The sequence below is a fragment of the Rhyacophila brunnea genome, unplaced genomic scaffold (genome assembly GCF_057557595.1).
Source record: "Rhyacophila brunnea isolate RB1 unplaced genomic scaffold, BYU_Rbru_1.0 scaffold_24, whole genome shotgun sequence".
In the NCBI taxonomy this organism is placed as follows: domain Eukaryota; kingdom Metazoa; phylum Arthropoda; class Insecta; order Trichoptera; family Rhyacophilidae; genus Rhyacophila; species Rhyacophila brunnea.
Window position 1 is genome coordinate 6,044,747 of NW_028232904.1, and position 16,063 is coordinate 6,060,809.

At 35.6% G+C, this 16,063-nt stretch overlaps 1 protein-coding gene across 2 annotated transcripts; it reads left to right on the forward strand.

Annotated features, from left to right (window-relative positions):
- Positions 1–11,376, forward strand: Fip1 (Factor interacting with poly(A) polymerase 1). Of its 2 annotated transcripts, none has more exons than XM_085951621.1 (10): positions 1–144; positions 233–454; positions 2,767–2,932; positions 3,686–3,799; positions 4,834–4,964; positions 5,439–5,604; positions 5,778–6,067; positions 7,567–7,667; positions 9,294–9,430; positions 10,331–11,376. In XM_085951621.1, exons 1-9 carry the CDS (start codon positions 22–24, stop codon positions 9,421–9,423), a joined length of 1,443 nt encoding a protein of 480 aa, XP_085807747.1. In that variant the 5' UTR covers positions 1–21; the 3' UTR covers positions 9,424–9,430; positions 10,331–11,376. The 2 variants fall into 2 exon arrangements, with proteins under 2 accessions (XP_085807747.1, XP_085807746.1); XM_085951620.1 differs by having other exon boundaries at positions 9,294–9,415; positions 10,957–11,376.
- The last annotated feature ends 4,687 nt before the right edge of the window (positions 11,377–16,063 follow it).

The following is a 16,063-nucleotide window of genomic DNA, read 5'->3' on the forward strand; positions in this document are numbered from 1 at the left end:
GATTTGATTCTAATTTTATTAATGGCGGACGTTCCGGTCGCTGATGAAAATGACGACAATTGGTTGTATGGAGATTCAAATACCGAACCTGCTGAAAATGGGACAGAAAACGTACCAAATAGAGATGCCCCAGCCACCGAACCTGTAAGATAAAATCTGGTCTTCATGGCACATAAAATCGAAGCATTTTGCGTAACAAACATAACCTAACATTCCGGTTTTGACGTTTTAGGTTGAGAATACTGAAGAGACGCCCGCCGCTGATGAAGCAGAAACCGCTCTCGACGATTCGCAGTTTAATGACGAGCATTTTGAAGAAGGAGAACAGGCTGACGATGCAAATGGAGATCAAGAAAATGGTGATACAGACTCTGACGACAGCGAAGATGATGTCAAAGTTATCATTGGGGATGTGAAATCTACACCACAGTCGTATCCGAGTCTCAACATCAAGGTGCGACATTAAAAACAGTGGGTCTTTTGACTGGTTCTCCACCGTCACTCGCTGCCATCTGTTAGTGAGCGCAGTGTTGCCAACCGAACTATAATTATAGTACATTTTGACCTTTTTTTTATAAAAAGTATAGTACGTCAAAAATACCGCAATTTTGACAAATGGAATTAATTGAATTCGCCGGTTAGATTAGGTTACGTTAGGTTTCGCCGATCAGCATTTTTCGGTCGTAAGAGGTGTTTAAATAAACCAGGGCATCTGAATTTCTCGAATTCTCCGTTATGTTTATGTGACAAACAAAAAACTTACATTTTCAACACGTCCTATAATTTTTGCCGAAATACTATCATTTCTTGGACCGCATACTATAATTCGATGACAAAAAGATAGCTGAATTCCAAAATGGTGACTAACAGCTAAAGAAGGCGGAGGACCAGTCACAACCGCCATATTATTTAATCAAATCCATTTTGGCATTACACCTGTTATATATAGTGCCTAGGTAGTATTTATATACAATATGTTAGGACGAAACAATCACATAGATATCATTAATAGTTTCTTTCAACGTTATACTGACAAGGGTGAAGGTACAGTAATACAGCATTCCATATAATTTTTGTGGTGTTTTGAGACCAAATTTCAAACCACTCCACATATTAGAAATTGTATGATTAGTTTTTTTTTTACAAGGAATAGGTATTAATTATTCGCCGAATCCATTGGGTCCTTGCGCTGGATCAAATACACAATGTGCATTTTTTTTAACCAGCCGCGGGTTCGAACCCGTTCCCATGGTTTCTTATTTATACAAAGACTCTACGCACTAGACCAGGGGTCGGCAAAATCTTGAACCAAAAGAGCCAAATATGAGTGGCACAACAGTTAAAAAAAATTTCGAGAGCCATACGTACATTTTTATAAATATGATTTATTTAAATGAATTATTTACATTTTATAATTGCTTATTTATTAAGTAAAGAAGATTTCCCGAATAAAACTAACGTAAATAGGTACTTAATATTATATGTTTTTATTGTTGACATTATAAATATAATTTTTGCAGAACATGAATTACATACAATTTTTACGCATTCCTTAAAACTAATGTGAACAATGACCTTCCTTGCATTGCTTTGGAGAGTGTGTATGTTATGTATGTAACTTGTAGTTTTTAATTTCAGGCGCGACTCAAAAAAATTCTCATCGGTTATTTGGCTTCTCTAAATGCTATTTATATTGTTCATCTTTGAAAATGATTGTTCACATACATATTATTATGTGGACTCAAATGTTCGGAAAGCTATTCCATAATATGTATAGAAAATCGTAGTATCTACTTTATGTAGATCTTTTAGAGCGCCCCACTTGTGTTGTGACATTAAATTGCATTTTTCTCTCTCCAAATCCTCAATTTTGGTGGCACAACCTACAAATTTTGAGCTCCGTAACTATTTGCTTGTTAAATCCACCAATAAAATTGTATTTCAAAAGTGCTCTTGTCAATATCAAATGGAGAAAAATTTTATATGTCGACTTTTGCAATGGGCGGATTTAAAACAACAATCGCACCTTTTTGCATCAACCATCACGGAGGAAAAAATATAATATTAGTTATTATATAATAACTGTACAAATTAATGACAAAAAATTTAAATTGTGAATTTTGTAAAAATTGGGAATTTGTCAAAGAGCCGCACGCCAATACCTAAAGAGCCACAAGCGGCTCGCGAGCCGCGGTTTGCCCACCCCTGCACTAGACCAACATAATATATTATGTATTTGTAAATATTTACAATATAATATATCAATGAGTATAAGGAAGTACACCGAATCATCTAAATATACCCAATTGTTAGATTTTATTAAACAATGTCCACTAAAATCTCCTAGTAGGAAACTCACCCCAATGTTATTTGATTATATTGATATCGGCCTCCCAATTGGCATTACCAATGGCAGCTTAGTTCTGCATCTTGGTAAAACAAACAATAATACGTACTAATCAACATCAACAAGAATGACACAACTCTCATAAATTGCACCATGTAGAAAAAATAAAAATGAGTACTTATGAATAAGTCTGACCTTTAAGTTTCTTCAAACTAAAATTTGACCTAGATCCATGGATCCACATAACGGTCAATGACTTTTTTCCGACGATCGATTTTCCACCATTAATTTGTACTTCCTTCTAGGTCAAATTGTCACTGACATTTACATTCTTGGATGATTTTAATTTATATTCCTTTACGGATTCTATCTGTTCAAGTCTATTTTGTAATATTTTTAGGAAATTTTGTTATTTATAGAGGGGTGGATTGCTCCAAGTAGGATTGGAAAGACAAAAACAGGCGGGAAAATTCAGCGTTGAAGAATTTGAAACGGTCGGCACAATAAATGGGGTGCCTGCCCAGGAATTCAACATTGATGTGTTGGAAGATAAGCCGTGGAGAAAGCCGGGCGCTGATTTGACAGGTTTCTATAACATATAACATTTTACATGACTTTAGTAGTGAGTAGTGTTACCTCCAAAGGTATACCCTCGTAGAGAATAATATCCTGAAACAATTTCAACACATCTATTCTATATACAAGACTGCTATCGGCAGCTATCGAGGGTAGAGGGTATATTTTTGTATCAAAGTATTATCACTTATTGTAACAATTACAATAAGTTAGTTGTAATAATTGTTACAATAAGTGATATGTTTTAACAGCACCTCTCTTGACTCTGCTAAATTTTAGAGCGGGATAGACAGTTTTGACTGTTTAGACAGCTAACTGATTGTAACAATTATAATACCTTGATACAAACATGAAAAACTACCCTCAATAGCTGCCGATAGCCGTCTTGTGTATAGAATAGATTGTGCTGGTCTATAACAATATGTACTCAGAGTTGGCTGCCAACTTCGTTATAAATGTAAATAACATAAAATTTTTAGATCACTAGCTAACTAAGTTTATTTTGCCGATTGTCACAAAGTGTTATTGAAACTTATTGATTTTTTTTTTGTAAATATCAGCCTGAATTAATCTAGTGCTCGATGAATGCCTCTTTATTAAGCTGATTCCATTATAAGCAGTCCTGAGCATTACGTTCCACAAAACATTACTATCTTGTTGATCTGGTGACCTTTGGTTCTACTTTTCAGATGTTTTCTACCTACTTGTTTTGAATTAATATATTATTATGGTTTTTTTTTTTACATAATATTTTCATTTTAGATTACTTTAATTACGGCTTTAATGAGGACACATGGCGAGGCTACTGCGAAAAACAAAAGCGAATGAGGATTCATGAATCGTGCACAGGACTAATCGTCCTCAACTCTTCAGCAGGTTTGTATTCAATCTAATCTTTAAATTATAGTGTCGTAATGACGGTTAATACTAATTTTTGCTTAAAATTAGAGTACATTTATCGTCGTTGAAATTAAAAAATTGTGTAACTCCAAAAATGCTATTTTACAGAAGACAAGTCTAGTTTTGCTTATAATATATTTAAATAAAATAATAGAAATAATGTGTCTTGTAATAATGGAGAGGGATATAAAAGGTACGTTTCCAATAGAGGTGGGAAAACTTATCGATTTTGAAGACTAAGTATACTTACTACCAGTATAAAAAAATACTTAGTATCGAAACTTGTTCCAAAATACCTACTAGTATTTGGGATATTATATAGAGCGTTTGGCGTACTTGACTTTTTAGAAGCCATTTTTATATAGGTAATTATTATCCATTTACACAATCACGAATAAAATTTGAATTCAGTTTATAAGTTCCAATTATAACACTAAAAGATCGAGAAACTCGACGTGACGAAACCAGATAAACGCATAAATACTTATCAGAACTCAAGCACTAGTACCTATTCCAGGACTTGAGACTGACGTCAACTCGATATAAGTCTCATAATCAACTGGAACTAAAACTGCACAACTCCATATTAGTACTATAAAACGAACTTGTTACCATTTCTGTCCTTCACTCTACCAACTTTACAACTGGGGAGAAAAAGGGAGCAATGACGCCAATGACAGTTGCGATGCCGATGATCTCATCACATGCATTCGAACAAGTTTATTGGGCCAAACGTACTGAATACAGGTAGTTGCATCCGAGACTTGTGTACACAAACTGGTGACAGTATTTCCAGCCCACCTCTAGTTTCGGTTGACGGTTAAAATTTGACGCAATGCGCATGCGCAGTAAGTTAACCCGAAATAGATTGAGATTTGACGTTTGGTTATTTGTTCCCGCAAGAATCAAAACATTCCCTGACCGACAGAAGTAGTTTGATCTGAAACGTCAAACCTATATTGAGAGAACTAATGTTGGATGGTGAAATTACATATTATGTTTCCTTCCAGGGAGAAAGATGACTGGTACTGGTCCCATAGACGTTATAGGAAGCCGAAGAGACGGGCTAGATGGCAGTCCAACAGACTCGCCACACATCAAACAAAACATGCAGATTCCTGTCAGAGAAAATGCCATACAGGTTTGATACGTTTTTGTGTTAAATTCTTCTACATTGTGTTCGCTCATTAGTTGGAGCATAATGAACCCCAAGCGGCGATTTCAAGAATCCCTATCGCTCGCCAGTCTATTTGCCTCTTTCCTGGTCATGTCAGCATTCTGTAGTTCTACTGAATATAACCTGTGGATGGTATCTAGCGGCGCTGGAATCTATTCGACTTGAAAAAAAGGGTAGGCCAGATTGGGAGTTTCAAGTAATCTTTCGACATTAATTCACTTTAGATGTGACGAGAGACTGCACAGTCAACTCTCTTTATCACCTCTATTTTATGCTAAGGTCATCTCCTGTCATTAATCATTTTCTGTCCGAACATGTGGTAATGGAACCACAATGACACATGGAAAATTGATTGCAAAAATAATTTTATTTACAATCAAATGATACAAGTAACAGACCATCAAGTTCCAGGCTTTCATAGTATTTTTTTGTTTAAAGGTAATGACAGCAGACAGGCGGGAATATTCTCGAGGCAAAGCTTTTCCTGACATGAGTCTGCCGCCACCTGGAGCCATTCCACCAGCTCAACCGGATTTCTTCCACCAGCCCCCACATCAGCCGCCTTTCTACCCCAATTACCAGCACGTCGAGAACAATTGGGGAGGTACTCACTGAGTTTTTAATATCATTGTCATCGCTTAAAGAGATGTTTGTACCACTCGCAGACATCTTAAATAGAGGCAAAGGATTGTCTTAAATATCTAGAATCTTATCACTGAATTTCTGTTGTATAACAATGACCGAAAATTGCAACTAATATTAACAATCCATTTTCAGGTAATGATTCTGGTTGGGCCCCGTCTGAAATTAAAGAGCTGACCCCAGGCCCCATGGGCATAGGTCCGCCGCCTATGTGCCCGCATCCTGGCATGGGACCACACCCGGGGATGGGTCCCCCCATGATGGGGCCAGGGGGTCCCATCCCCCACCCCGGACAGATGATGGGGCTGCCTCCCATGGGACCGTCAGGGCCCTACGGACCGATGGGTATGCACCCCAGGGATATGGAGCATAGAGACAAGGAAGCGCCGATGCTACGGGATAGAGATAAGGAGTCTGAATTAAGGGTGAGTATTATTGTCTTATTCTATTATAAATGCGTTTAAAAACTAAAAAATCTTAACACCACTGCACATGGATGTATTGAAATATGACTATATTCTAAAACATTAAATTGAGATGTTTAAAAGAATACTATTTTATGTAATAAAAATACTTTATGCAGTCATCAAATGTTTAAAATAAATATAAAGGATAATAAGGCTTCAAAATTATATAAATAGGTTATCCACAACGTTAAGGAATGTCCAGCGTTATACTCTGAAAATACCACAAAACTCCATTTTGACCTACGTTGGGCATGTGGGCCGTTAACTGTAACACATATATTAGAAATCGTAAAATTTATTTTTTATTATCATCCGAAACTTTGAATTGCACATTTTCAGCAATTTTGTCGTATTGTACGTGACATGAAGTTACCGCTAGACGTAAGCACGTAGTCAAACTATCGTTAGTCAATCGATGCTTCGTTTTGATTGTATTCATTGAAAAGAAAGCCGATTCGCATAGATATGTAGAACCAAAAAAACAATATGCTGCAACTTTCCAAAGATGTGGATATTGGTTTTCACAAATTAGGCTCCAAAAATTATCAAGCTTTCAGAACGACATCGCATTTTAGTGTCAATATTTCTCCTTCAAGTATGGCAAGGTGTGTAGAATCGATATCTAATAAAACACTAATTTTTATGCTATTTCTTCTGTGTTTATACTATCATTAAATGGGAACTACATAAATGTAGCAACGTCTTCTAATTTAAAGAAATCCTTAAATCTCACGTTAAACTCTGTTAGCAACGTTGATATGTGATTGAAATACTGACTAACCATTATATTTTGCATATCTTTACACTCGGACCTCATATTATCATTTTTTTTAAATCACATTCCTTTATTATTGTTCATACAGTGAAAGTTTGGTTTTAAATGTATTCACTGCACTAATCAACTCAATTAATGACTTTTTCCCCCCTTGAAGTTGTATATTCAATTAATTTAATTTTTCTGTAATGTCACAGAGAACGGCAAGATCAAGCAAATACATTTTGTCATCTAGTTGATGATATTCTGTTCCGTTCTTTGTTAAATACTATTTAATTTCAATAGTATAATATATTATTATGTCCGCGATCAACCAAAAATACCTTCACGATCGACGCACTGGCCATGAACAGGTCCTCTCTTAGGCTACCTTAGTATAATGCTATTTGGCATTGAATAAATAGAGAGGGTAGGCAATTCCTGAAAGCACGCGAATTTAATGACCAGTGTAGATTTCAAGCACTTAATCATGATTCGCATCTACACATCTACATCCACATGTCTCGTGTGAACAGACTTGTATCATTTCAGGCAGGCATACCTGGCTATTGAGATTATATGTTGAAGATCTGAGACTCTGAGTGTGTGGTTATTGCCATTTAGCATTCTAAAGATACCATTCCTCGCTGCTGTCTTAATTTTCGTATTAATACCGTGTATAATAATTGTTTGTGATGTCCAGGACATACGAGAAAAAGACGATCGGGAGCCGACAGAGATGAGAGACCGCGACCGGGATCGAGACAGGTCAAGATCCATCAAACCTGACCGACATAGAGAAAAGTAAGTTACATTCACACTTGTTCATTATTTTATTCGTCCATTGCAAGCCCCAAAGACAAAATGGTTGCTGGTTTGAAATCTGTTGCTTTGTTTATATAACCTATATATCGTCACTGTTCTGGCAGAAGACACTAATTCGAAAAAATGACATATTGAGTTAGTTATACCAAAATGTTCCTTATTTCAAACTTTACCGTCTGGAAACCTTCTTAATAAATAAACAGTCTTTATTTTAAAGTCATCCTTTTTACGATTACTTAATAAACTAACATGATAGACCATTTCAAACATTTTAACAACTTCAAAGTCAAATTACTCAAAACTAGTATTCTCCAGTTAGTGTGTTCTGCCAGAACAGAGACGATATGCATTTCTCAATGTTTCATCTTCAAAATAATGGTCAATAGTAATCTACGTAAAATTGACAAGGGTGAATCTTTCCAAAGGTAGATAAATTTTTTATTCAAATATATGCTGTAGCAACGGCAATACGTTAGATCTGTGATATTTGACATTGAAGCCAAATTTAATTACATACTATCCAAACCTATATATTTATAATCATGTATATAACTAACTAATTGGGTGAATCTGAAATGATAGTGCAATGTCATAGTAGAGTTATGAAGTTATCTTCAAATGAACGTGCAATGCGAAGTCACTTGAAGCTAACTTAACCAGTGGACCAGAGGCTCTTTTTTTTGCTTCAATATCAAACATTTGGTTCTCCATTTCTAAAGTTTTTTTTTCCACTCATTTTTTGTTCGATTTTGGTCATTTGACTTTGATATTTTGTATACAGTTTTTGATATAAGAAGTAGGTATTTACATATTGTAGTATTTTATTGTGATCGAATTCCAAACAAAATATGTAATTACTATCCGACAAGAAGATCTAGGTCTATAACCGGAGGTATTGTTGTTTTAATTTAATAAAACACAATTTTGTTGTAGTACTTATTCCACTTTTAATCAATAAATTAGGACCGGTTTCGTCCGCCTCAGAGGGACATTTTCAACTGAATACATTTCGAAAATGTCCCTCGAAGCGGACGAAACTGGTCCTAATTTATTGATTAAAAGTGGAATAAGTACTACAAAAAAATTGCGTTTTATTAAATTAAAACAACAATACAATGCAGTTCCACCATGAATTGACAGTTAACAAAATAAAAGAATAACCGGAGGTTTAGTTTATTTTAGTTACGATTTATAAAAATTGGTGATACTAGATGCGAGGCATGCCTGAGCGCCGTCCGACCAGTGCAAACAATGCGAATATTCAACAACGATGGTCAATCGGGATAATATTTGTGACGGGGCCATAATATTTAGACGATAGATCGAGGAAAACGATAAATCGGGGAACAGTTAATGTGGAATTATTTAACATTGTTCTTATGGGTGTTTGGCGGGACTTTCAACAATGAATGATCCATGCGGGAAAACGATTTATGCGAAAACGGTAGATCGGAGTTCCACTGTACTTAGTTCAATGAAGTATGACTGACAAAGTTTAGTGTGTATTATTTATATTGGATCTTAACAGAATATCTCCAACCTTCGCCGCTGCTCCAGATTCACATTGTTATAAGTTATGTGAATATGTTTGTTTTATTTGTGTAGATCTCACAGAAGGGAACGGTCGAGGTCGAGATCTCGGCGCCACAACAAATCCCGCTCCCGCTCCCCCACATTGAGACATCGCTCCAAAAAGAAAAGTTCACACCGGAAAGACAAGGATGATAGTGAATAACAACATGGTAATAATTATAGACTAGTATATTTCTCATAGGCTAAGACCACATAGGCAGGTGCCTTACTTGGTGGCTACGTGCTAGGTGACATATCCTAGCAAACGGACGCACACTATACTATCGCAATGACCAAACTGCACGCTTCGCGCCTCGCTACGTGATTATTAGTCACCTCGTGAGTCTCCGGGCGAAGAAACGTGTTATTTTTATTGTGTCACCTAGTGATTTTGCAAGATGGCGGATGTTTTTTCAGTATGACAAACGTCAAACACCGTATATTTTGAGGTTATGAATAATGACGCATGGGATGAATTGACATTATGCACCCAACAACAACACAACACAAACTTTATCATTGATTTTCTTCAACAAAACATCACCAATTGAGAACCTCCTTCCTCTCCTCTCCTCATCATGAACAATCGTTCTACCACTCAAAAACTCAGTACACCACTTCCTGACATTCCACTGGTTCATCACATTACCATAATTGGATGTGAGACGACGATGGATTTCAACAGGGTGGACTCACTCCTGGTTGAGAAACCAAATGATTTAATGCACATCGCGGGATTCGACAGCGGAGCGTCCATCTCAAACAGACGCAAAGGTCACACTAAAACAGCTACCGAGCCGGCTCACCACTCGTTCTGGAGGAGGAAGTCTACACTACACGCCAGTGCTGCCATCTTTTGAGAAATAACATCCATGTCGCCAAAAATGAATAAAGGTCTTTAATTCTTGGACAACCCTCGTACCTCTGGACAGATCAGCTCTGTCTTCATATTATTGCTCTGAGAGCATAAAACTATGACACATCAACCTTCTTTTTCCACATGTGTAATTCCGTATCATTTGCCTCGAAACAAAAATGGTAATATAATATTTTTTTTTTTAAAATTTCAGATCTATTGGAGCAGCTCCCTTTGGAGTTTTATTTGACGGAGGCTGCTTCGAAAAGATCGTCAATATAAACTACTGCATTAATCTAATAATATTATTGTCACACAATCTTGAATGAACTAGCAGCATTATGTAAAATTTGATGAGAGTTGTCAAATAATCTGATCGTATGTACGTGATTTACGTGATTACACTCATTATGACAATTCCTGGCACGTGGCAAATGCCGAAATAAGCGCGGGACAAAGTAGATATTGTTAAAAATCGATCACAATATACATTGAAATACAATATGTGAATTTTGCCAGACCCGGTATTTGAACCCGAGACCCTAGATTTCCCAAGTGGATACGTTACCACTCAGTCATCGCGGGCGCATCAGAAAACATATATATGTATGTATTAGAAAAACTGCTAGAAAAAAGTCAGTCAACCATCTTTTCACTATCCGGGTGAATGCTCTATCCTTTGAGCTACTGACGTGACCATGATTTATTCAAATTGCCTTACCTCGATTTAAGTGCAAAGCCTGCTGCTCTCACTTGGCGAAGACTAATAATTTAGAGCATGTATATATAAATGAATCACACAAATTAGTATTTCAGGAAATAAAGCATTCACCCGGATAGTGAAAAGATGTGAGGATTGACTCCTGCTCTGTATAATTTTTCTTCTAGGTCTCTTTCTAATATGTATGTTTTCTAAGTTTCAAAATTATGTTTTACATTTTTGCCAAAGTATTTACCCTTGTCGAACCTGATATGTGCCACTAAGGTAGGGGTTCTCCGAGATTTTACAAAATATTTCAAGAAGCCCCTCTACATAAAAAGCCAATACACGCTGGTATCTATGAAGTCAGATGGTGAATTGGCTCTTGTAGTTCATGAATTTTGTCAGTGCTATCCTCACATTGTGAAGCGAGGTCGGTGAATGATTATTTTAACATTATTTTTCTTGATTGATCTTAAATGGATTAAATAAATTTTGTGTTGTGAAACAAATACAATTTCAAGAACCCACTAAAGGCAAATACAGATCTTTACTCTTAATGAAGTATTTTATTCTTATTGTTTGATCAACCCTTTATTTACTTTCCCCATCCCTTTGAAGAGTTTAACCTTTTCCACTCGAGATTTTTTTTATAGGTACATACCACCCACTCGAGACTTTTTTCCGTACAAAGCATAATTTCAATATAAAACATTTAATTGAATGAAATCTGTAAAATAGATTTATAATGAATATACTGTACTTATTTTTAGTTTATTTATAATTCTTCATTGTGTGGTATTTCACAAAGCAATCTCCAATATGTAATCCTGGCTTATCACAGAATCGTAATGAAATAGCGGTATGTAGAGAAGTGGCTATAAAGTGTAAATCGTCCAAACATATAGTTATGAGTCATGACTGTAATTATGATACAAATGAATTGCCTTCAAATACACTTGTAATATAAGCGGCTGTCTCGTAAATTTCCTAAATTAGTTTCGGGCTCATACCAACTCAATCCCAGTGCGGTACACATTATCAAAAGATTTCTCAAAAAATAATAAATCGATACGTAATAATTTTCATTTGACTCATTAGAGTATTTCACATTATGTAGGTTCCGAATCGGCATAATATACTAGTAAGTATTGTGATCAAAAACAGTCTATTCAAATATAAAACTGTAAACTATACGAGACGCCCCTGCGCAAGCGAGAACCAATAAAAAATATAAACACACTTCAAAATCATGCGTGACAAACACTTCACTCTAGTCTGGGAACGTTCAATAAATAAAATTTATGTGACAAAAAAACATTGCTTGCAAAGCGACGACCTACGAATAAAAAGAGAAGATTCCGATAAAAATACTATGTTGAAATTACGCACGCAGTATTCTTTTGCCGACTTCTTTCTCAGATAAATGTAATAACCTATTATTATTCATTCTAACTTGATTGAAATCGCATTATAAAAAATTCTGAAAATATTACAAAAAATGATTTTATAAGCGTGCCGCCGCTACGGCGGCACTCGAGTAATACGGGAAACTTGTAATGCCGCCGATATGGCGGCACTCGAGTGTTAAGGGTTAAATAATGGGTAAAAAGGTTTATACGTATTGTGTTGCTGCCAAAAGTTGGTAAGTCGATAATTTAGGTATTTAGTGTTAACAGATTATGCGTCTATATATCGATACCCTAGTTCCAGAGTGCAATAAGTCCGAATTTGGGAGAATTGAGTTAAGTATGAGAAGTATTTCAGAATACATACATGTATCAGTTCCAAAGAGCACCAACGCTTAAATGTGCTGAACTAGCTCTAGGTTCCGTGCAATATCTCTTTGGAATAAAATATGTTTTTAAACTTGCTATTTCCATACTGCAACAAATCGAGATGATGCACTTTGGAATTTAGATATATTTATTTTGTTCAGATGGTGCATTATGGAACTGGCAATACTAAGCTGTCAATGCTGTCACATGTCACTAGACATGGGAAATGAGTCACTTAGAAATGTTACAGAGACTTTAATTCAATTATGGATAGTGATTCGGTCAGACAGATTAGAGCAATTGAGTCTTTTGTTTCCGTATTAATTAATATGTTAAGTACTAGCGCGTCTCTCGCAACCCAAAATTACGGAAGACCAGCGAAATTTGGCATTAGGTGATATAAATCGACAATGGGATTATTTATTGAAAAGTTTGGTTCCCTTAATACCCAAATATCAACATAAAAAGCCCGAAAGCACGAGATCCAATAATTACGGATACTATTTTGAAATAAGTGATATCAAAATAAGAGTCTGCTAAATCTATTTCTTGAATACTTTAGATATAAGGCGTCTCATTCAAAAAAGCGATAAGTCCACATTTGGTCAAAATCGAGAAAAAATACGCGCGTATTCTTTGTAAAATTTTACACAATATGTATTGATTTATAAATTCCAAAACGCGACATAACCCTACGAAAAAAAATATTTTAAGTCTCGATTTATTACAAAAAGCGACAAGTCCGTGTATCATATTATTTAAACTTGGTTGATATCGCGCGTCTTTAAGTCAACCAATAAGGGAACGTTCAATATTGAAAAGGGCGTCTCCCATACTGTAGCATCTGGTAAACTCATGACAGTGCCACGGAAATATGTGCCTTATGCAGAGTAAATTAAAAAGTGAGGTACAAATAGCGCTACGTCCAATTTTATTTTGCCTATATTTATTACATTTAAGAGTTTATCGGGTGAAACAAATTGCCATTTGGTTCTAATTTCAACATAGAATACAACGGAAAAAATAATCTCACGTTAAAACAAATAATTGAAGCTTGAAACATAAAAACGTTGTTTCCCGAAAATATTGAATTGTGGACTTGTCGCTTTTTGTAATTAGCGCCTCATATAATATATGATTAGATTTAGATATATATTAGATATTATCTAATCGATAAGTAGTTACAACACTTCAAAAGAAGACTGTCAATGGATTCGTTGAAATGGTGGTCATCCAAATGCTGGTCGGCTGGGCACGGACCTAGAAAAAATATTTGGATGGCGGCTTGAACTTGGCAGCAATGTACAGATTGTATTTAGAAACATGAAATACACAACAATGTATTCCCGTCAAGCAACATTACTACAACCTCATATTTAATACCGAATACAATGTCTCGTTTTTCAAACCTTAAAAAGATATATGCAGCTTTTGTGAAACATTTAAGAACTTCTCAGTGGACGAAAAACTGGAAAAACATGAGTTTTGATAAATACATGAAAGAAAAATGTCAAAGCCGTATCGAAAAGGAGAACGATGTAAAAATGCTTCCGCAGATACTGCAATTTGTTTCGACTTACTGGCGGTTCAGTCTATTACCAAGCGGAGATAGAAGTGATTTTTTTTATAAGCGCCAACTGTCCTGTTTAAACGTTACCATTTATGAGATAAACAATAATGCAGGATTCAGCTTCTTGTGGCACGAAGGCTTGGCTAATCGTGTCAATGAAATAGGTACTTGCCTATTGAAATATTTAACGGAACACGCAGCGCATAAAAATGTTGTTTTTTATTCAGACAATTGTCCCGGACAAAATAAAAATAAATTTATTGCCTGCCTTTTTTGCATTGTCTGAAAAATCTACCTCAGATTGAGACCATAACCCACAAATTCCTAGTGGTGGGACATACGCAAAATAAATGAGGGTGATGTCATGCAGTGGCGCACCCAGGATTTATTATTGGGGAGGGCCAAGCCAAGAAGGTTAATTAAATATAGTTTTCATGCAAATGAAAAAAAAACCATTTAGGTATTATGATTTGAAAATTTTATTTACAGAACAAAATCAAGTTTTCTTTTCTTTTTACAAAGCTCTTGAATTACTTCGGCCGTGGTTACTTTAATACATTGGACGCTAAAGACGCGCCCTGCGCGTAACGATTAAGGTGGTCATTCGATATAATTAGCATGTTATTTAAATGTGGTAATTAAAAAGTAATTATCTAGTCAGCCAATGTGTTTTAAAGTAAGGCCAGTCCATTTAATCTTGACTATGTCATGGTATGTCACCATGTACACCTCATATAATGTTTGTTTTATGCATGTTTTTATGTATATTTTATGTATGTTTTTAAAAGGCGTAAGGTTAAAAATTATACCATAATTTCAATTCGGCATTTAAAATTGCAAGATTTGTAGAAGGCATATCACGGTCATAAAATTCGCACAGCTCACGAAATTCTTGCAATGCACTTTCGGTTGGAGTATCTTTTCCGTTTGGTAGAAGAGTTATAAACTGCTTCAGTACTTCGCAATGTCGCATGAAATATTCATTGAGCTGATTTAATATTTGGTCAATAAATGGAACAAAGATAGTTCTTCAGAAATACTCTTCTACTAAATCAGCTGGAACATTACACCTCAATGTTTGTTTCGATGTAGTTAACCGCTTTTTTATTTCAACATTGCCCGCTCATTGGTATCGCACCGTCGTAACCTTATCCATGTAAATATGAAAATCAATTCCATAATTATGGAAACTTTCCAATATTTTGTCAGATAAGCTTTCTCATGTGGAGCTTGCTACAGGAACAAATTGAATGAATTTTTCACAAATTTTGTTGTTATTTTCACCGTTTATGTATCTAATACACAAAGAAAATTGTTGCGTTGTCGAAATGTCACAAGTTTCGTCGGCAAGGATTGAAAAACATTTTTATTAAATTGGAGGCATTGGCGGTAACTGTTGAGCGTGTCATCAGCAACTGATGGATTGGAAGTGACTAACAGCAACCATGCTGGACATGTGCGCCTAGCATGCTAAACCATTACTCAAATAATATCGGCTGTGCCACCCGCTTGGTCTAGAGCAGTGGTTCTTAACCTATTCGAAGTCATGGTGCACTTTTGATTATTAGAAAAAAAAGCGGTGCACCAAAATCAATTGTGTTTTCCTTAAATGCTTGTGTAAATGTTATTTAAGTACTTAATTAAAAGTATCTGCTAAATATGCCATTTTAGCACACCAATCATCATTATTCTGAAGACGTTTTACAAAATCATCCATACTTTGTTATCCATCCTTAATTTTGGAAAAAAGATTAACAATTCATTCTTAAGTTCCTATGAATTGGCATACAATTTTACCCCTAGATAACCATCTCACTTCAGTGTAATAAAGCAAACATCCGTACTTAGCTTCCACGGAAATGCAAAGTTTTTTAAAAATGCCTGTTTTTAAAGGTCTGG

Excerpts from the sequence above, each read along its gene's own strand:
- Fip1 (XM_085951620.1), top strand. The coding sequence starts at position 22 with ATGGCGGACGTTCCGGTCGCTGATGAAAATGACGACAATTGGTTGTAT. Across the intron at positions 6,068-7,566 it reads ATAAGGAGTCTGAATTAAGG|GACATACGAGAAAAAGACGA; the intron begins GTGAGTATTATT and ends TGTGATGTCCAG. Across the intron at positions 7,668-9,293 it reads CCTGACCGACATAGAGAAAA|ATCTCACAGAAGGGAACGGT; the intron begins GTAAGTTACATT and ends TTATTTGTGTAG.